This window comes from Hyla sarda, chromosome 5, assembly GCF_029499605.1.
Source record: "Hyla sarda isolate aHylSar1 chromosome 5, aHylSar1.hap1, whole genome shotgun sequence".
NCBI classification, from domain to species: domain Eukaryota; kingdom Metazoa; phylum Chordata; class Amphibia; order Anura; family Hylidae; genus Hyla; species Hyla sarda.
Window position 1 is genome coordinate 281347147 of NC_079193.1, and position 21989 is coordinate 281369135.

Genomic DNA, 21989 nt, shown 5'->3' on the forward strand with positions numbered 1-21989 from the left:
GATTCACCTCTCAGGGACAGAGAGCAGTGTGTTGCTATCTGTTTGAGTCCCTGTATGTCCTCAGGGCTCACCTGCAGTGTTCCCCCATAAAGTGTATAGGTTGTACATAAAGTGTAACGGACCTTTGATATGGTCACATGGTTATTAGTCACATTATAATGGTTGTCATATGTTAAAGTCACATTGTTACCCAGAGAACACCAGGTGACCAGATGACCCACAGGTAGCCTATGGGCTCCTTGCACAGTCCTCCTTTATAAGGAAGGGAGGAGCTGCAATCTGCCTCTTTTGCTCTTGTGTTTCACTTTCTGCTGAGGTCAAGTCCAGTCCAGACATCTCAGAGCCAGTGTCCAGCACATCAGGAGGCCTCAACCTAAATTGCAACCACAAGTCAGTAAGTCAAGCCATCTTTATCTGCTTATCTGCTGTCATCATCTTCAGTCAAGTCAAGTCAATTGTAGTCAGCGTGGCCTGCACCTATAGTCTATCAAGTCACTGCAAGTCCCAGCAAGCTGAGACTGTACAGACTGTAACACCTGTCTAACCTCAGTAAAAGCTTTCGTTAACCTTAACCTGGGCTTGGACTATTTATTTGCCCCTGCCTAACCTAGGACTAACCACCTTTGGGTGGTTACATAGGCAAACCACGCCCTGTCTTCACGAACACAAAGGGGTTAATACCATCTACCCCTGGGCAACACCATCTGCCCCTTACACCTCACATCACATCCCGTGGCTCACCACAAGTGTGTTGCACAGAACAGCAGCGATTCACCTCAATCCCAAATCCTGCCAAGAAGCACTTATAGGGAAGGGAGTGAGATTGAGACAGAAGTACAATTTTGGGTGTAGTACACAGCGACTGTGTGCTGTAGTACTGGTGTGTACTGCTGGTGTTGTACACAAATACTGTTTTAAGTGTACTGTAGCGCATTGTCCACCCCTCATAAGTGCATACCACATACGTACATCTCAGTGGTGTACTTTTTTTTTCCTGTTAAAGTCTTAAGTGCCTAGATACTGTGAAAGGCCAGGCAAAAGTACACACTAGCTGTTGTTGTACACAAAAGCTGTTTTAAGCGTACTGGAGCACATTGTCCTCCCCTCATAAGTGTATACCACATACGTACACCTAAGTGGTGTACTATTTTGTTCCTGTTAAAGTCTTAAGGGTCTAAATATTGTGAAAGGCCAGCCAAAAGTACACATTAGCTGGTGTTGTAGACAAATACTCTTTTAAGTGTAGTGGAGCATATTGTACTCCCCTCATATACGCACTAAGTATGTCAGGCAGAGAAGTGCCAGAACATGCAGGGAGGAGTGGCAAAGGCCTAAATTCATCAGGCAGAAGTTGCAGCAAATTAGGGGCAAGTGGTAGCAGGAGTCAAAGCGAAAGGCTTGAGCTCCCGGTATCAGCTAGCGGTCGTGTTTTGACCAGCAACCCATCTGCCATCATCGATTGGTTAACATGGTCATCCACTTAATCACAAGTGACATCTGACACCCCCAGTCAACTGTAGGTTGGTTCCTCAGACACAACCCTCAGTTGGCATGGCCCGGGAGCAGTCCCTGTCATCCCATTTGCTAGGCGGGCAAGTAGTGATAAGGAGAGTGGTGTGGGAGGTGGTGTTGCGAGCAATCAGGCTCCTGAAGCAGACACTGTTGAGGAACCTGAGGAGGACATCAGTGATGTGCAGACACAACTCGATGATGATGAAACCGATCGGACTTGGGAGCCGGGTGCAGAAGGGGCTTCATCATCATCATTAGAAGAGGGTTGCAGGTTGCCCGTGAGGCAGCAGCTGAGCCAGCAAGGTGGTAGCATGGTTGGCAGTCAGCATGGTTGCAGAAGTGGAAAGTCTGGAGCCAAACGTGCCCAGGGCAGACCACCTGCTTAGCGGCAGCCTACCTTCCCAGGAGGTAGTGAAACAGGGGTTCCTGGAGTTGGCAGCAGTAGCAGTCAATCAGTGCGGACTGTTAGTAGGAAAATCAGCTACTCGGCGGTGTGGCAGTTTTTCATCAAGCATCCGGAGGAGGTTAACATGGCCACATGTAAGATGTGTCGTCAGAAGGTGAAGCGTGGCCAGGGTCCCAATGTTGGCACCACGGCCCTGCATCAACATATGCAGCATCACCATAAAGCGGCCTGGGAGAACCGTGGCTCCAATGTGGTGATCCAGCCTGCTGCACCACCCAGTGGCACGCCGCTCCCTGTTTCAGCCAGCCAAGGCTCCACCACCTCAGCTGAAAAAGCTGTGTGTCATACCCATCTTCTGTCACTCCAGATGCTCCTGCTCCTCCTACTTCGAGTTAGTCATTCCGCCAGCAATCCATCGGCAAAGCCATATCCAAGAGACAACAGTATGCACCCACTTATCCAATGGTGCAAAAGCTGAATGTGCTCCTGTCCAAGTTGCTGATGCTGCATTTCCTCCCTTTTCAAGTTGTGGACTCTGCATCTTTCAGAGAACTGATGGCTTGTGCTAAACCGAGGTGGAGAGTCCCAAGGCATCATTTCTTTGCAAAGAAGGCAGTACCAGCCCTGAACAATTTTGTGGAACAGAAGGTGGGCCAGTCCTTGAGTCTGTCGGTGTGTACCAAAGTGCACGACAGCTCAGACGTGTGGAGCTGTAACTACGGTCAGGGACAATACAGGTCACAATACACTGTGACAGTGTGCGACTCCGCCTCCTCATCCTCCACCTTGTCCTCAGCCTCCACTGCACAGACAAGTCTCAGTGCTCCTCCAGCATACCATGTGTGCAGGGCACGGCGGTGTCACTCTGTTTTTCACATGGTTTGCCATGGCGAACGGAGTCACACAGGGGAGGAACTGCTAAAAGTCATTCACAAAGAAATCGAATCATGGCTTACTCCACGAAAATTGGAAATGGGAACCATGGTGACCGACAACGGGAAGAACATCTTGTCTGCGCTGCGACAAGGAAGCCTGAGACATACGCCCTGCCTGGCACAAGTGTTCAATCTGGTTGTAAAGTGGTTCCTGAATTGCTTCCCCCATCTGCAAGGCATCTCAACAATGGGAAGGAAACTTTGCACGCACTTCAGCCACTCGTACACCGCAAAGCAAACCCTCCTTGAGCGTCAGCATCAGAACGGCATCCCAGAACATAGTCTGATTTGCAACGTTTCCACACGTTGGAATTCCACCCTCCATATGTTGGACCGACTATACGAACAGAAAAAAGCCATCACCGATTTCTTGTTGATCCAAGCTAATAGGGGGACTCCCCTGTGTAACTTCAATGTCAACCAGTGGCAGCTCATACGTGACACCTGCAGTTAGCTCAGGCCCTTTGAGGAAGCCACATTATTAGTCAGTCGCCACTGCTTCATCTACTACAACACATGTTGGAAACAATGGCTGGTCAGGGCACTGGAGACATGGCGCCTTCATCTCAGGGGCCACATGAGCCCTTTGGGGGATGAACTGGAGGAGGAGGAGGGCACATTGGAGAACAGTTTAGGTTTCGCGAGATGGGCGGTTTTTCTAGTCATCTGACAGGAGAGAAGGAGCATGATGAACTAGAGGAGCTAGAGGGTTATGAGGAAGGCGAGACAGAGGACCCAGACACACCATATAATCGCGGCGGTCCCGAACAACCTGACTGAGCTGCCTGGATACTTTCAGTTTCATTTCAGATGCAGCGGTAAACTTTGATCGTCGCGTCTGAAGGGTTAATACAGGGCATCACCGCGATCAGTGATGTCCTGTATTAGCCGCGGGTCCCGGCCATTGATTGCCGCCGGGACCGACCCGATATGAGGCGGGGTCACCGCATGACCCGTGTTATATCGCGGGAGACGGCGCAGGACGTAAATATACATCCTGCATCATTAAGGAGTTACAAGTTACTATTATGATCCTGCCACCCACCAGATGCCACACATCTGATGCCAAGTTCTCCTTTTTTAACCCACCTTCACCACTGGGTACTGGTATTGCCACCCACCACACAAGATCAGGAGTCACCGGGTCACTTTCAGGACTCCCGATGCTGCTGCCACCTTCAGGCTGTCACATTCTGCCACTTTATGTTCTCCTCATGCTGATGCCAGCTCCAGGCTGTCCCATACTTCAATAATATGTTCTCCTCATGCTGCTGCCACCTCCAGGCTGTGTCATTCAGCTACTATATGGTCTCCTCATGCTGCCACCAACTCCAGGCTGTGTCATTAAGCCCCTATATGGTCTCCTCATGCTGCCGACACCTCCACGCTGTGTCATTCAGCCACTATATGGTCTCTTCATGCTGCTGCCAACTCCAGGCTGTGTCCTTCAGCCACTATATGGTCTCCTCATGCTTCCACCACCTCCAGGTTGTGTCATTCAGTCACTATATGGTTTCCTCATGCTGCCTCCACCTCCACACTGTGTCATTCAGCCACTATATGATCTCCTCATTCTGATGCCACCTCCAGGATCTGTCATTGTGCTGATCTGCAACAGTGATTCTAATAGCAATGCCTCTGATCTGCATGTCATACTGAATAACAGTATTATTTCACTAACCCAGCACACATCCTATGTGTGTTACAGCAAGGCAAAGTGTTCTACACCCCTATTGAGGCTCTCTGTAGGCCAGAAATAGCCGTTTCTAATAGTGATTCACTGCAAATAAATTCGGACCAAAACACATTTTTGGGGAAAATTCGGCGAATCGGCTGAATCCAATTTTTCAAAAATTCGCTCATCTCTATTACCCGCCACCACACCCAAACACTCTTAGTACTTTCAAGACATGTAAAGGGCAGAAATTGAGCATCGGGGCACAGCAGAGGTAATACATTTTCTGCTCCCTGGATAACCCCCTTAAATGTTGATGCTGTGGTATGTCAAATGTTTTTCTTTTGTAGAGGACTGGTATACTTTAAGTTTTTGATGGTCACTTTAAAGGAGTTCTCAACATATTTAACAATATGGCCTGCTTTGGGTATAAAATAACAAAATACACTATACTCCCCTGATGGTACGCTCACCTAAGGATATCCCAATCGCTGGCCTCAGATTGTGTTTGGAACATCATTAGCAAAGCAGGGAGAGCGCATTATCAGGGGAAGTAAACTGAGGCACTGAGGTTGGCCACAGCAGTAGTGCAGGAATCAGCAAGGTGAGCATAGTGTACTTTCTTGTTTTGTACCGAAAGTTTTTTGTTTTTTATGTCTGATCCATATAGACTTGTATGTTGAAAGTCAGACCTATACATTTCACATAGAAAGCAATACAAAAAAAATTCTGCAAATTTTCATCTTCAACATGCATGTTAAATTTAAAATGCCAACTTACATAGCAATATTATATACTGTTTGGGGAAGGGCAATTAGTAAACTGCATCCTAAAAACCAAAAACAAATAATTGTTAATGTTAGCTGATTAATAATTTTTTTTAAAGTAATGAAAATTGTATTCTAATTATTTTACAATTATGAGTGAACAAGAGATGTTAAAGGGGTGTTTCCATCTATTTATGGAATATGCCATATATGTCTGATACAACCATAGTGGCAGACAATGGAGTGGGTGGGTCTTGTCCTGGTTGGTCTCATTCCTTTTTCTATTTATATGAAACTGTGCTGAACCTCTATCTCCAGGGGTCCCCTTCTCTTTTATGTCTAATAGATGAAGGACAGAGAGGACCCGCATCTATCTCTAAAGCTTACTGGTGGCCATGATTATAAAACTAGCAGTGTTGGCTTTTCTGCACTACCATAACTAAGAAGTAAATGAGAGTTACAGCAACAGCATAGCTTTGCTGTGCTACCATTGCAGTGGATATGATATACATACAGAAATGAGAATACCCCTTTAAAGGTGATGTCCGGTGCAGACTATTCCTATGCCATCCTGCCCGGACTGCAAAAAAAAGAGAAAACAAACTTTCACTTACCTTCCTACGTTCCCCCAGGAGCTCCGCAACAGCTGATCGGTCGGCCAGGCTGTCTACTTCCTACTTCCCTTAGCCCGGGATGTCACACGGTGCTTCAGCCTATCACCGGCCGAAGCGATGTCCTGCCTCAGCCGGTGATAGGCTGAAGCGCCGTATGACGTCCTGGGCTGAAGGAAGTAGAAAGTAGTTAGAACGGCCTACCGATCAGCAGTTGCAGAGCTCCAGGGGAACGTAGGAAGGTAAGTGAAATTTTGTTTTCTCTTTTTTTGCAGCCCAAGCAGGATAGAAGAGGAATAGCCCACACCGGATATCTCCTTTAAGGTGCCCCTGCACATATATATTGTACAAACTCATAGCTTTTGTAACATGTCTTTAATTTACATCTGTAAATATTCTGAAAATGTAACAACTTAACTGAGGCAACTTGAGAAATAAAATTGCATTGATTCATTTTCTGATTCTAAAGACATTATTGCGTTGTTAGGGCCACAAATGATAAAAAAAAAAAAAACATGGTAAAAACCACAGTGAGGGTTCTCTCTATAGTTGGTATTATGGGAGATCTTAAAGGGGTACTCCGGTGAAAACCTTTTTTCTTTTAAATCAACTGGTGGCAGAAAGTTAAACATATTTGTAAATTAATTCTATTAAAAAATCTTAATCCTTCCAGTACTTATTAGCTGCTGAATGCTACAGAGGAAATTCCTTTCTTTTTGGAACACTGATGACATCACAAGCAAAGTGCTCTCTGCTGACATCTCTGTCCATTTTAGCAACCATACATAGCAGATGCATAGCAGATGCATGCTAAGGGCAGCTGGTGGCTCAGTGGTTAGCACTGCTGCCTTGCCGTGCTGGGGACTTGGGTTCAAATCCCACTAAGCACAATAATAAATAGTGTTATTATTATAATAACATCAGCAGAGAGAACTGAGCTCGTGATGTCATCAGAGAGCATTCCAAAAAGAAAAGAATTTCCTTTGTAGTATTCAGCAGCTAATAAGTACAGGAAGGATTAAGATTTTTTTAATAGAAGTAATTTACAAATATGTTTAACTTTCTGCCACCAGTTGATTTAAATGAAAAAAGGTTTTCACCGGAGTACCCCTTTAACTTACCCTGGTATAAACTGATCCCTGTGGAACTCATAGGTTTTAAGTCTTAATATATATATATATATATATATATATATATATATATATATATATATATATATTCCCATGGTGTAGGACCTGACTAGAGGGTAGTTCATAATATAGTGTCTGTGCCTGTGTGTGACGGTGGTCTCACAATTCTTATGTGATAATCACCCCAATATTTATTTTTAATAGCATACAAAATTACTCATGTCTTGGGATTCCCCAGTTTGCAATGCATCGAAACCTGACATCACTAGTCAGGTGATCAGAGGGAGCCAGTCCTGCTTCAATTTTGCAACAGCTGTTGTCCCTCTGGTAAGAAAACACTGTGTTTCAATGGGTGGGGTAGCTGATGTGTGGAACGAAGGAAAGTGACCTCATACTTTCAAGCATGGAACTGTGGGATGTGTAGTTTAGAGAAAAAAATCCAACAGGAAATACCCAGTTCTGGCAGGCATGTACTAAAATCACCTTATGGTGGATAACCCCTTTAACTAACAGACCCAACAGAGGAACTAATGTGCAGGTAGGCACACATCCAGAAAATATATCAGGGGGCAGTACAGATAATCTATGTATACCCAGGACTGTATTTATTACATACTTATACCAGCACAGAAGGGGGTTCTTTACTGTAAGAGCAGTGAGACTATGTAAATATCTGGTAGATTAAAGGGGTATTCCAGGAAGAAAAAAACTTTTCTAAACAGATTTGTAAATTACTTCTATTAAAAAATCTTAATCCTTCCAATAATCAGCTGCTGAAGTGGAGTTGTTCTTTTCTGTCTGGCAACAGTGCTCTCTGCTGACATCTCTGCTTGTCTCGGGAACTGCGAGTAGAAGAGGTTTGCTATGGGGATTTGCTTCTAAACTGGACAGTTCCCGAGACGTGTCATCAGAGAGCACTTAGACAGAAAAGAACAACTCAGTTTCAGCAGCTCATAAGTACTGAAAGGATTAAGATTTTTTAATAGAAGTAATTTACAAATCTGTTTAACTTTCTGGAGCCAGTTGATATATATAAAAAAAAGTTTTTTCCTGGATAACTTCTTTAAGTAGTCATGGTCAACTTAAAAGAGTTCAAAAGGGGCCTGGATGCATTTCTGGAGACTAATATCATAATGTTATAGGCAGTATATTCTGGTGGGACAATCATCCAGGGATATTCTGATTGCCAGGTTTGGGAATCCAAAATTAATTTTGACACCTAAAATGAGGAAAATTGGCTTCTGCTTCATAGTTTTTTTTTTTACTTTCTCTTTATGAACACTATAGGGTACTAGGCAGAACACTACAGGGTCATAGGCTAAAGGATGGATGTCTTTTTTTAGCCTTACGAAATTTGTAGTTTGGTTATTTGACCAGTACTTTTAACCCCTTAAGGACCCAGGGTTTTTCCGTTTTTGCATTTTCGTTTTTTCCTCCTTACCTTTAAAAAATCATAACTCTTTCAATTTTGCACCTAAAAATCCATATGATGGCTTATTTTTTGCCCCACCAATTCTACTTTGTAATGATGTCAGTCATTTTACCCAACAATCTATGGCGAAACGAAAAAAAAAATCATTGTGAGTCAAAATTTGAAAAAAAAACACGCCTTTTTGTAAATCTTGGGGCTTCCGTTTCTACACAGTACATTTTTCGGTAAAAATGACACATTCTCTTTATTCTGTAGGTCCATATGATTAAAATCATACCCTACTACATGCAGGAAAATGTATGCGTTTAAAATTGTCATCTTCTGACCCCTATAACTTTTGTTATTTTTCCGCAAATGGGGCGGTATGAGGGCTCAGTTTTTTGTGGTACCATTTTTGCATTGATAAGACTTATTGAAATTATTTGGAATTTTTTTGCGCGTACGCCATTGACCGTGCGGTTTAATTAATTATATATTTTTATAATTCGGACATTTCCGCACGCGGCAATACCACATATGTTTATTTTTATTTACACTTTTTATTTTTTTTATGGGAATAGGGGAGTGATTCAAACTTTTATTAGGGAAGGTGTTAAATGATCACTTTTTTTTTTCACTTTGTTTTTGTAGTGTTATAGCTCCCATAGGGGGCTATAACACTGCACACACTGATCTTTTACATTGATCAGTGGTTTCTCATAAGAAACCACTGATCGATGATTCTGACGTTTGACTGCTCATGCCTGGATCTCAGGCACTGAGCGGTCATTCGGCGATCGGACAGCATGGAGGCAGGTAGGGATCCTCCGGCTGTCATGTAAGCTGTTTGGGATGCAGCGAGCTAACCGGCATGGTTTTACTTTCACTTTAGATGCAACGTTCAACTTTGAACGCTGCGTCTAAAGGGTTAATAGCGCGTGACACCGCGATCAGTGCTGCACGCTATTAGCCACGGGTCCTGGCCGTTGTTAGAACAGGAGCGGACTCATGACGTACCGGTACGTCATGGGTCCTTAAGGGGTTAAAAACAAAGTTAAAGCATGTCACACAGACATGAAAGGTTGGGATAATGGTGATGATGAGACCTCCACTAATTGCTGGATATAGCTGAAAGAAGTTCGCAGCTCACCACTTGATCTGACATTTTTCAGGAGGCAGGCTCCATTGTAAGTCACTGAAGTCTGTTTCATTCAATAAATTTGATGTAGCAGCGAGCCAGGGAGTGAAGCGCACAGCTGCACTGTATCTTCTCCTGGCTATATCTCAGCACCAAGACTTTAACTGATCAAATGTTTTCTCAGCTAACAGAAATTCTTTATCTTCTTTCAAATTCTATCTATAATATGTGTGTAACTACTGTACAATTGAGAAATTACATAGTGAGTGCACTAAAATGGACTGGAAAAGTGGAAAAATGATTTGGGTTTTTATTACTTTATTATTATTTCTTAACTTTTACTTGAGTAATTGATACTTCTCCATTTATAATTCTAGGAGACCATGTGCTGGTGTAAGCACTAATTAGAGGGCTTCTCCAGTTTTAGGTAAATAATGCCTAATAACTGAATGAATAATAAGGGCTACAACTTAATAATCTACTTCATGTTTTAGGATTCAAAAACTTTTTATATGTTGAACATCTTAGCAAAACATAAACCTTTCTAATATACTTCATAAGAAAATGTTATTTCTTTTGTAAAGAAATGATGGGTTTTAAAAGAAAAAAAAACACCACTCAGGACCCTTATACCATCCAAAAAATAATCTTGTCCAGCCAAATTTTAGAAACTTAGCATGGGACTAACAGTCCTCTGTGAGGAAGATGAGTCATGCAGAGTGAGGAAACGTCTCCTCCAAAGTACATAATGACAAACCAAGTAAGCAACAGAAAGAAGGTATTTGTGAAAGAAATATAGGGGCTAGACACACCATCATTTTATGTACATGATCAGGATTAGGTACAAAAAAACAAATAACTTTTTTGTAGGATATGACAGGTACTCTTTAATTCCTCACAATTTTTAAAATGTTTTAAATATTCTTTCTTATGTTTGAATAAGGACACTTGTTTACATGCAGAGGCTAAAAACACCATATGAGAAGTGGATACAGTTGAATTCCCTTTAGGTAATGACATGTAAGTAAAATACATAAGCAACAGTTGCACAGATCTGTTTGGAACAATGCATCATTCTACAGCTTAGGCTGTTTAGCTCACAGACTATGACCCAGAATTGATACAGTTGTATCCACTTCTCAGCTGATTAGTTACAATATGTACTTCTCAGGGATTAGTTACAATATGTACTGCTTTTCACACTCTGTATACAAACAACAGTGTCCAAATTCACTCAAAGGAAACTGACACATTGATAATGGCAAATTATCAAGTAATGAAATATAAAGTAATAATTTTAGGCTTTTCAAGCACAGCCATTGTTACAAGAAACAGCAAAGCAGCTATGTATCTATCCATTCATTAGGGATACATACCTACAAGGAATGTAATCAAAAAATCATGCATGTATACATGAGGGAACACAGGCTTATGGAATGTTTCAACTCCAACGATCGCAGTAAGAATGTAAACCACAGTCATTGACTACAAAAAAAAAAAAAAAATTGTGTTTAAATACTCACTGTCTTTTCAAACAACTTCCCTCCATATAATAGTCTTTGTGATTGCTAAATTTTTTATAAATCAATGATTCCTTACCTCAAAAAAGGCTCTAAAGTCTTGGCTACTAAGTGTCTCCCTTCACTGCAATATGCTGCTCAGTGACTGTTAACAATAACAGACACAGCAAGACAAAACACAGGAAGTAAAGGTAGGGCTTAGCATGTGCTATGTGCAGGAACGGGGAAAAGAGAAAGGCTGTGTACCTCCCAGTTGGATCAATTTTCCAGAAGATCTGCTCTGTCCTTAAAAGGTAAATTAACACTTCCCTCTGCTAAATGTAACCTTTTTTTTTTTACTGTGATGCTGCTGTATATACACTGGATATGATACCATTAAAACTGCTGACAGCCCTATAGAGAGGTCGGAGAAGGAAATCTAGCGATAGCTGGTGTCGCAGTCATGCAACTTGCATGACCAAGAAAAATGTAACAATTGCCTGACCGCTGCCATGGCAAGTGTCCAGGAGACAAGCTCTACTGGATAGGTACATATAGCTCCCTGTATTAGATGGGCCCCTCTAAGCTATAATTCACAGCTGGTAATTACAGTTAAGAGGAGAGTCTGGGAAGCTTTTATTACAGAGAGCTCTAGACAGCAAACAAGAAGAGCCCACCTTGTAGTGGTGGCCAGGGGATTAACCAATATTTTTTTATATAATTTACCAGGTACACTCACCGCTCCAACCTCTGTATAAGGCTGTCAGCAGCTCTTTTGGCTTAAAACAGCTACCAGACTCCCATTCAAAGTTTTTAGACACCTCTAACATGCCTGCTTGTCTCTGAGAGGCATAAGTGTAATAATCCTGCCTCTGCTATACAATAAGCAGCATCTAGCCTGCAAAGAAGGTAGAAATAAGCCCAAAGTAATAGCTCACCAACTGGCTGATATCATATGCCCATGGAAGAAATAGAACCCCAGTGTTGTATTTTTCCCAGTGTGAGAGCATAAAAGTGAAGAGTACAACACTAGTCACTAAAAACATCTTCACCGGCGTTAATCCAGCTTCTCCCGAATGACATCCAAATATTGAGAACAAAGACAGTGGAAAGATAGATGCTGTCCAGCTGTCCAGCCCATGGTCAAATAACTCTCCCAAAGGGCTGCTTGACTGAGTCCTTCTAGCATGTTTTCCATCAATTGAATCTGCAAACAACAAAAAAGTGAAACTCTAGATGGTCCATGACACACAAAGACAATTCATATAATGTTTAAGTATGTAAATGCTGCCGGTTGGGGACCGGACCGGGATGCCTGCTGGAATCATTTAGCAGGCATCCCGGCACATCGCCGAGGGGGGTCATGAGACAATTCAGATATGCGATTCTCTGCTATTCCGGGCTGATCCGGTCTCTGGTGACCCGATCACCCGGAAAATAGGGATGATCGGAGCTGTCAGTGACAGCGGAGATCACGGCGCCAGTAGGGAAGCATTGCGGAAGGAAAGTTGCAGTAAAGGGATCTTTACTGTGGCAACCACTAGGAAGGCCAAACTGCAACTCCCAGCATGCCCAGACAGCCCAAATGGTAGCCCTCCAGATGTTGCCAAACTACAACTCTCAGCATGCCTAGACTGCCCAGGCATGCTGGGAATTGTAGTTCTGTAACATCTGTCCCTTCAGATTTTGCAATTTTCATGAAATTTTTTTGAAAATTGCTGCTTTACTTTGAAGCCCTCTAATTTTTTCAAAAAGTAAAAATACGTCCATTTTATGATGCCAACATAAAGTAAACATATTGTATTTGTGCATAAAAATCAAATGTATTTGGAATATCCATTTTCCTTACCAGCAGAGAGCTTCAAAGTTAGAAAAATGCTAAATTTTCAAAATTTGCATGACATTTTTAGATTTTTCACCAAAAAAGGATACAAGTAACGACGAAAATTTACCATCAAAATAAAGTAGAATATGTCACGAAAAAAACAATCTCAGAATCAGAATATTCGGTAAAAGCGTTTTAGAGTTATTAATGCGTAAAGTGACGGTGATCAGAATTGCAAAAAAGGGCTCAGTCCTTAAGGTGAAAAAGGGCTGCGTCCTCAAGGGGTTAAGATGTTAATGCAGTTGGTGCCAAGGTGCATGTCATTTAATATCCAACTCAATATCTAATAATCAAATCAAAACACAAACAAACAAAATAGTGTAACTTCACAAAGATTATGAAGACAGTTTTTTTTATGATTATCTTCTTGTGTTTCTTATGAACCTTTATATTGTCCTCCTTAATATAAACAATTGTAAATACATAGAATTATCATACCTAATGCATAAGCAAAAAAGTTTCCCAAGGCAGCAGAGATCCAAATCCAATTAGGAATATGCTGATTGTAGATACCTGAAAGTTTGAGGCTTTATATTAGCAAAAAAGTATCAGTATGGACCAGTGCTCACCAACATGGAGTATACGTATTAGAAATACCTTACAAATGAAAACATTTAAAAAAGGAAAAGAAAACTAAGAGTATCTACCAAAATAGTTATTTTAGTGTTCTCCTATTACTTGCTGTAAACAATGGACTAACAATAGTATATAATAAAGATAATAATAGTTATTATTATGTCTTCTAAGACTCACTACAGCTGCTGTAAAACTATACAAAAGCTGTGTTCCCATGTCCCTTTTTTTTGCAAAAATTACTAAGCGTTTTGTAGTACAACCAAAAACATACATGCTGTATGATGTGCAGACATTTAGGGAATCAATCTGTGACTTACATAATGCTCCTTCTTCAAAACAGATTCTACTGTAGTAAAAGAGTGTATTTACAGTACATTTCCTTGGTAGGACAATCTTTATTAAGGTACATCCAAACATAGATAAACAGAAAGAGTGTTGTCCGGCTCACCCCACTTTAGAGTCTCAACTGATAGTTGCACAGATCCTGTGTCCACGATCCCAGATACCTGACAACTTGTAGAACAAACAACAAATGTATCCAGCAAGTGTAGCTGAATAACTTTTTGCTTTATTTATCATGCCCATTTAATATAAATGTTAGGGGCAGCACTCTGGCCATCCATCCGGGCCCTGAGCGCTCCCCCTCCTCTGTTCCTGCCCACCTGGGACTCGCTTGTGTCCTGGGTATTGCTAGGGGCAAATGCTCTGGCTTTCCGTCCGGCTGTGAGAGCTCACCATCTTGTGCCCCCGGCGGCTCCATATTGTGCCCCCTGCATCCGAGTCCTGAGCGTCCACTAACCTCTTCACTCCTCTGCCCCCTGTGTCTGCCAGCGAGCGCGTGCCCCGCCTCCTAGGGTTCTGTAAAATTTAAAGGGCCAGCCACCATTAATTGGTGCTTGTGTAGTTTGACCCTATTTAACTCCTCACTTCCTTTAACCCTTGCCGGATCTTCGTGCCTTGTGCCAAGAGAAAGTGTTACCTTGTGTGTGTGCCATATAGTGTTCCTGACCCTTCACTTGTGACCTGACCGTGCTCCTTTGCTGTCTGCCTTCTGACCTTGTGCCTGTGACCTGACTATACTCCTTTGCTGCCTGCCTCCTGACCTTTTGCCTGTGACCTAACTATGTTACTTTGCTGCCTGCCTCCTGACCCATGCTTCATCTGACTTTGCCTTATTCTGTGCCAAGCATCACCTGGGCAACATGTGTGGACAGATCGTGCCAGGAGTAGCGACTTGGGTGCCGCCTGCCGCTGCAAGTCCATCCCACTTTGCGGCGGGCTCTGGTGAAAACCAGTGGCACCTTAGACTCTGCTCCCTGGTATGATTCAGTCATAGTCCACCCAGGACAGCGGATCCACCTCTCCTCTGCCGTTATGGTAAGAACCTCACAACAAATAATTGCTTAGCAGCCAGAAAACCAACCCATTTCTGGCATCTAGGTACCCTTAAAGGGGTATTCCAGCTTTAGACTATTTATCCCCTATCCAAAGGATAGGGGATAAGATGTCTGATCGCAGGGGACTTGCCGCTGGAATACCCCGAGATCTCCCTGTAACACCCACATTATGAGCGGAGCTGCGTCTCTAGGCTAGAAAACCAGAAGTTTCCGGGACTGGAGACATGACATAACGCCACGCCTCCCTAGTGATGTCACATCACGCCCCCTCCCTTCATGTCTATGGGAGGGGGCGTAATGGCCATTTCCGAGCCTGGGGACGCAGCTCCACACATAATACAGGTGCAGCAGGGAGATCGTGGGTGGTCCCAGTGGCGGGCCCCTGCGATCAGACATCTTATCCCATATCCTTTGCATAGGGGATAAAATGTCTAAAGCCGGAATACCCCTTTAATCATGGCCATGATTAAAGGTGTTTAGATGCAAGAAACCGGTCGGTGTTCCAGCTGCTAAAGATTTTTTTGGAATGCATGGAAACCATGAATAAAGCACTTGCTGGATCAATTCATATATGCAGAAGGGCATGGATTACTTCAAGCCACATTTCTGTACCAAAGGGGGGAATTTATCATTCCTATTTGCAAAATTGCACATAATTTTTACGCAAGCTCAGTTTAGAACATTTTTCTTATTTTGCGTAAAGTTGGAGTTTTCACCATAATTTTTATACAAATACAGGGCTCGTGCACAAACACAATTTTGCCATTCTGCAGGTAACAATAAAAGATATGGACATTCCTATCATCCGGGGTAGCCAACCTTTTGGTAGTACTGTGCCAAAAATGTTTTTAAAGTCACTTGGCTTGCCAGCAATATGGGTGTGGTCTTGCCAGCAATATGGGTGCCTGGAAGATGGAGCACTTCATTAGGATGGGCCCTCCCCCCTGACAGTTCCCCCACATTAGGTGCAGTATAGTTCCCCCACATTAGGTGCAGTATAGTTCCCCCACATTAGGTTGGCAGTATAGTTCACCCGCATTAGGTGCAGTATAGTTCCCCACATTAGGTGCAGTGTAAGTCCGCTCTCCTATGGGCGCATGCAGGGGACGTCAGTGACGTCCCTGCATGCACTACCTTCCGGCGGCCCCTGCGTTTTTAAAGTTAACATGGGTCCCATAGAGGTAACGGTGACATCCTTGTGTCCTGAATGTGACAGGGGCCCCCTGGGGCACGGGGCCTGGAGAAGGCGCTCCAGGAGCGCCAATGATGTTCCGGCCCTGGGTGGAGGTTGTGGGGGTGTGGCTTGTCACAAGGGTTTTTTTTTCCAGAATTTTCTATATAGAATGTACTCGCTGTAAGTACCTATTAATGCTTAAAGGGGTACTCCTGTGGAATTTTTTTTTTAAATCAACTGGTGCCGGAAAGTTAAACAGATTTGTAAATTACTTCTATTAAAAAATCTTAAGCTTTCCAGTACTTTTTAGGGTCTGTATACTACAGAGGAAATGGTTTTCTTTTTGGAACACAGTGCTCTCTGCTGACATCATGACCACAGTGCTCTCTGCTGACATCTCTGTCCATTTTAGGAACTGTCCAGAGCAGCAAATGTTTGCTATAGGGATTATCTTCTACTCTGGAAGGTTCTTAAAATGGACAGAGATGTCAGCAGAGAGCACTGTGGTCATGATATCAGCAGAGAGCTCTGTGTTTCAAAAAGAAAACCATTTCCTCTGTAGTATTCAGCAGCTAAAAAGTACTGGAAGGATTAAGATTTTTTTAATAGAAGTATTTGCAAATCTGTTTAACTTTCTGGCACCAGTTGATTAAAAAAAAAAATAATAATTTCCATGGGAGTACCCCTTTAAAGTGATAGTGGTCAGATGTGCAAAAAAACGGTCTGGTACTTAAGGCCAAAATGGGCCTGGTCCTTAAGGAGTTAAGGATGTGATAACCCTAAATTTGGAGCAGAGACCACATGATACTACATTATATGATTTTTTTTAGTTGATCTAGATTTCCCTTGTACGTGTTTGGAAGCTCAATGACACTAAAGATTACAAGGTTTGTTAAGTTAACCCCTTCCCTTTATAGGACGTATGCATACGTCCAATCATCTGACACATTCTTGCAATTGGACGTATGCATACGTCCTAATGATCTCCGGCACTGCCGCGGGCAGCGCAGGAGATCGGCGTTGGGACCCGGCTGTCAATCACAGTCGGAGTCCCGCCGCAGCTGCCGGAGCCGCGATCACGCCGGTCCCGGCAGCATTAACCCCATAGATGCCATGATTAATCCTCATTATGACATCTATGGTGTTGACAGGGGGAGCGCTCTCCCCCTGATCTCCAACGGTGGTGCTGCGATACAATCGCGGGTCGCTGTTGGTTGCTATGGCAGCAGGAGGTCAGATCATGACCTCCTGGATGCCTGCTACGGAAGCCTGTGAGATCCAGCCAGAGGCTGTAGTGTCTGCAGCTCTTCAGGTTATACAGTGCTGCAGTACAAATGTATTGCAGCATAGTATAACCTGCAAAAAGTGCAAAAAAATAAATAAAAAGTATGAAGTGTAAAAAATAAATAAATGCCCTTTTCTCAATAAAATTCCTGTATTATCATCAAAAAAGATCAAAAACACGAATCATATACATAATAGGTATTACCACGTCTGTAAGGATGTGTACTATAAAACTATAATGTAAATTATCCCGCACGGGATACGCCGTAAAAAGAACCATCAAAAAATGTGCAAAATAAAAATACGGACGAAAAATAAAAAAGTTATGGCTGTTGGAAAATAAATGGCAGAAAAATAATTTTGCTCAGAAAAGGAAAAAGAACATAGAAAGCTATATAAAATTGGTATCGCCATAATCATACTGACCCACAGAATAAATATAACATTACTTTTACCGCGCAGTGTACACCATCATTTTTTTTTTTTAAACACCAGAAATTTTCCAGTTTTTCACAATATTTTTACGTTTTTCACAAAAAATGCTTCTTGTGTCAACAAAAATGCACCAGTTATATGAAGTACAATATGTCACGAAAAAACTATCTCAGAATCGCTCTGCTCAGAAAAAGTGTTCTAAAGTTATTACCATTTAAAGAGATACATGTCAAATTTAAAAAAAAGAGCCTGGTCATAGAGGTAAAAAATGGGTCCGACCTTAAGGGGTTAAAGGCATAGGGCAGTGAAAAATAAGTTATAGATTGTAGGGGGTTCTGACCTCTGGGTTCCCCTGGGAACTCCTGAACGGGGTCCTGGCAATCTGCCGAAAGCGGCCGTTACGACCCCCTGGGAAGCCATGGCCAACACGCCCCCTCTATGTATCTCTATGGGATACATGAAAGGGGTTTGTCGACCACCACTCTGTGCGGGGATCAGCATGCCCCTTTCCAGCAGACTGCCGTTCAGGAGATGGCGGGGGGTCCCAGCGGTCGGACCCCCCACGATCTTGAACTTATCCTCTATCCTTTAGATAGGGGTACATAACTCCTTTAAGATCCTTTTGTGGACTTCTGTTCACTTTCGTTTTCCGAGTTCATTCTTGCTAATTACCTCTACTAAGCTAGGTTCCCACATAGGTTTTTTCTGGCGTTTTCTGGAATACTGTCATTGCAGTCTCTGAGCCAAAACCAGAAGTGTATTCAGAATGAATGGTAAATATAAAGGAAGAATTTACACTTCTCCTTTCTACTTGATCCATTCATGACTTTGGCTCAAAAACTGCAGTGGCAGTTTTCCAAAAATGCCAGAAAAAAACCTGTGTGGAAACCTAGTTCTATGGTGAAAATGTTATGAAATGTGGTCATCATTGTAGTCTGTATCTTTCTACAATTGCTGTACATATGTCATTTGTAGTTGTTATGTCCTTTCTCATAAATTATCAAAAATTATCCTGAGGTGTAATGAAAGTAAGTCTTACCTGATGCTGAGTAGTCCCAGTCATAATAGCACAATAAGATATAATTTACTATGATGAGTAAAAATCCAGAGAAAGTTAACGTGTTTGGAGCAATCCAAAGTGGCACTATCTGACCAAAAATAGAAAAAGGAATGGAAAAAATAAGCAGTTGTGTACAACCTATCCATTAAATGCTAATCCAGTAGTAATTAATACATCAATTAGTATTACAAGTAATGTAATACTAATTGATGTACTGTTCACCCCATTATTTATATCAGATACCTGCTTCCCAGAAGCAGCTGTCTGTCAATTTTCTGTAGAGGACATGGTTGGTCATAATCACTACATCTAGAACTGTGAACACTAGTAGTCTATGACATTACAAGGGCAAAAAAGTATTGATTTCTGCTTCTGTGTGGATTATGAGAAACAAATATCATAGACTATTTAGAATAAATCCAAAAGAAACTTGAACAAGAGTGACTAAGCACCACCTCAATTTGCCCACACCAATCTTCAAACCACCAGCATCGCACATACGTAGCCAGGAAGCTCTTCTATAAGCCCGATCCAAGGTGCCAGCAAAGCACAAGAAGCAGTCCAAAATATGAAGCAATGAAGAAGTACAGCAGCACTCACGGATACTTGCAAGAGGGCTTTAATGCGAAGAGCACATAAAGAGGGACATCAAGCAGCTGGAGCGTTCCCAGGTAAGAGCGACACAGTGTTTCACCGGGACTTCATCCGGCTTGAGCCGGATGAAGCCCCGGTGAAACACTGTGTCGTTCTTACCTGTGAACGCTCCAGCTGCTTGATGTCCCTCTGTATGTGCTCTTCGCATTAAAGCCCTCTTGTGAGTATCCGTGAGTGCTGCTTTAATTCCTTGCTTCATATCATAGACTATTTAGCACTGTCAGTTCTCTATTACATATATATATATATATATATATATATATATTATTTTTTTATTTTTATTTTTTGTGACAGTGTGGCAAGGAAAAGGGTGCATTTCCCTAGCTAACCCTGGAGAAACCTCCACCTGTGGCCTACTTAATGAGGTAGCAGAAAGGGGAAGTGTGTTTAAAAGGAAGTCAGACAGAATAGTTGGGGCTCTCCCTAGAAGACAGCAATGTGGCTGTAGGGAGAGGCAGAGGTCCTGCTGAGGAACACACAGCCCGAGCTGTGAGTGGCCCCAAAGAGTGGTGTGGACGAGACACACAGCAAAAGGTTTCAAACGCTGTGTGTGAACAGTGAATAGTAGGTTGCAGGAGGCATAAGTTTAACTGGCCGGGAAAGCCCACCAGTGGATAGTCAGGGCATGTTGGATTGTGCAGTTAGTGACTAGAAGGTCAAGAGTTTTGTTTGTTTCTGTGTTATGTTTTTATTTATCCTGCAACTGTCACGATGCCGGCTGGCAGGTAGTGGATCCTCTGTGCCAGAGAGGGATTGGCGTGGACCGTGCTAGAGGATCGGTTCTAAGTCACTACTGGTTTTCACCAGAGCCCGCCGCAAAGCGGGATGGTCTTGCTGCGGCGGTAGTGACCAGGTCGTATCCCCTAGCAACGGCTCAACCTCTCTGGCTGCTGAAGATAGGCGCGGTACAAGGGAGTAGACAGAAGCAAGGTCGGACGTAGCAGAAGGTCGGGGCAGGCAGCAAGGATCGTAGTCAGGGGCAACGGCAGGAGGTCTGGAACACAGGCTAGGAACACACAAGGAAACGCTTTCACTGGCACTAAGGCAACAAGATCCGGCGAGGGAGTGAAGGGGAAGTGAGGTGATATAGGGAAGTGCACAGGTGTAAACACTAATTGGAACCACTGCGCCAATCAGCGGCGCAGTGGCCCTTTAAATCGCAAAGACCCGGCGCGCGCGCGCCCTAGGGAGCGGGGCCGCGCGCGCCGGGACAGAACTGACGGAGAGCGAGTCAGGTACGGGAGCCGGGGTGCGCATCGCGAGCGGGCGCTACCCGCATCGCGAATCGCATCCCGGCCAGAGGCGGTATCGCAGCGCCCCGGGTCCGTGGAACCGACCGGAGCGCTGCAGTGAGAGGAGTGTAGCGAGCGCTCCGGGGAGGAGCGGGGACCCGGAGCGCTCGGCGTAACAGTACCCCCCCCCTTGGGTCTCCCCCTCTTCTTGGAGCCTGAGAACCTGAGGACCAGACTTTTGTCCAGGATATTGTCCTCAGGTTCCCAGGACCTCTCTTCTGGACCACAACCCTCCCAATCCACTAAAAAGAAGGTTTTCCCTCTGACCTTTTTAGATGCTAAAATTTCTTTGACGGAGAAGATGTCCGAGGAGCCGGAGACAGGAGTGGGGGGAACAGATTTGGGAGAGAAACGGTTAATGATAAGTGGTTTAAGAAGAGAAACATGAAAGGCATTAGGAATACGAAGAGAAGGAGGAAGAAGAAGTTTGTAAGAGACAGGATTAATCTGGCGCAAAATCTTGAAAGGACCAAGATAGCGTGGTCCCAACTTATAGCTAGGGACACGGAAGCGGACATATTTGGCGGAGAGCCATACCTTGTCTCCAGGGGAAAAAATGGGAGGAGCTCTTCTTTTCTTATCCGCGAATCTCTTCATGCGTGAAGAAGCCTGTAAGAGAGAATTTTGGGTCTCTCTCCATATGATGGAGAGATCACGAGAAATTTCATCCACAGCGGGCAGCCCAGAGGGCAAGGGGGTAGGGAGGGGGGGAAGAGGGTGACGGCCGTACACCACGAAAAACGGGGATTTGGAGGAAGATTCAGAGATTCTGAAATTATACGAGAATTCGGCCCAAGGTAGAAGATCTGCCCAGTCATCCTGGCGGGAGGAAACAAAATGTCGTAAATAGTCACCCAAGATCTGGTTAATTCTTTCTACTTGTCCATTGGATTGAGGATGGTATGCAGAAGAAAAATTTAATTTAATCTTGAGTTGTTTACAGAGAGCCCTCCAGAATTTAGACACAAATTGGACGCCTCTATCCGAGACGATCTGCGTAGGCAACCCGTGAAGACGAAAAATGTGTACAAAAAATTGTTTAGCCAACTGAGGCGCTGAAGGAAGACCAGGAAGAGGGATGAAATGTGCCATTTTGGAGAATCGATCAACGACCACCCAAATAACAGTGTTGCCATGGGATGGGGGTA

General features: G+C 43.5%; 1 protein-coding gene across 27 annotated transcripts in view; it reads right to left on the minus strand.

Moving 5' to 3' along the window:
• Positions 1 to 21989, minus strand: part of LOC130274049 (ethanolaminephosphotransferase 1-like) — a 400414-nt gene that overhangs the window by 36231 nt on the left and 342194 nt on the right. For 26 of the 27 annotated variants that reach the window (XM_056521873.1, XM_056521872.1, XM_056521863.1 and 23 more), the window contains 5 exons: positions 18875 to 18983; positions 13408 to 13482; positions 12023 to 12291; positions 10962 to 11070; positions 5309 to 5357 (listed from right to left, as the gene is read on the minus strand). In XM_056521873.1, coding sequence (XP_056377848.1) covers positions 5309 to 5357; positions 10962 to 11070; positions 12023 to 12291; positions 13408 to 13482; positions 18875 to 18983 — 611 coding nt within the window. The remainder of the gene's footprint in view (positions 1 to 5308; positions 5358 to 10961; positions 11071 to 12022; positions 12292 to 13407; positions 13483 to 18874; positions 18984 to 21989) is intronic. The other variant, XM_056521876.1, reaches the window with a different exon arrangement.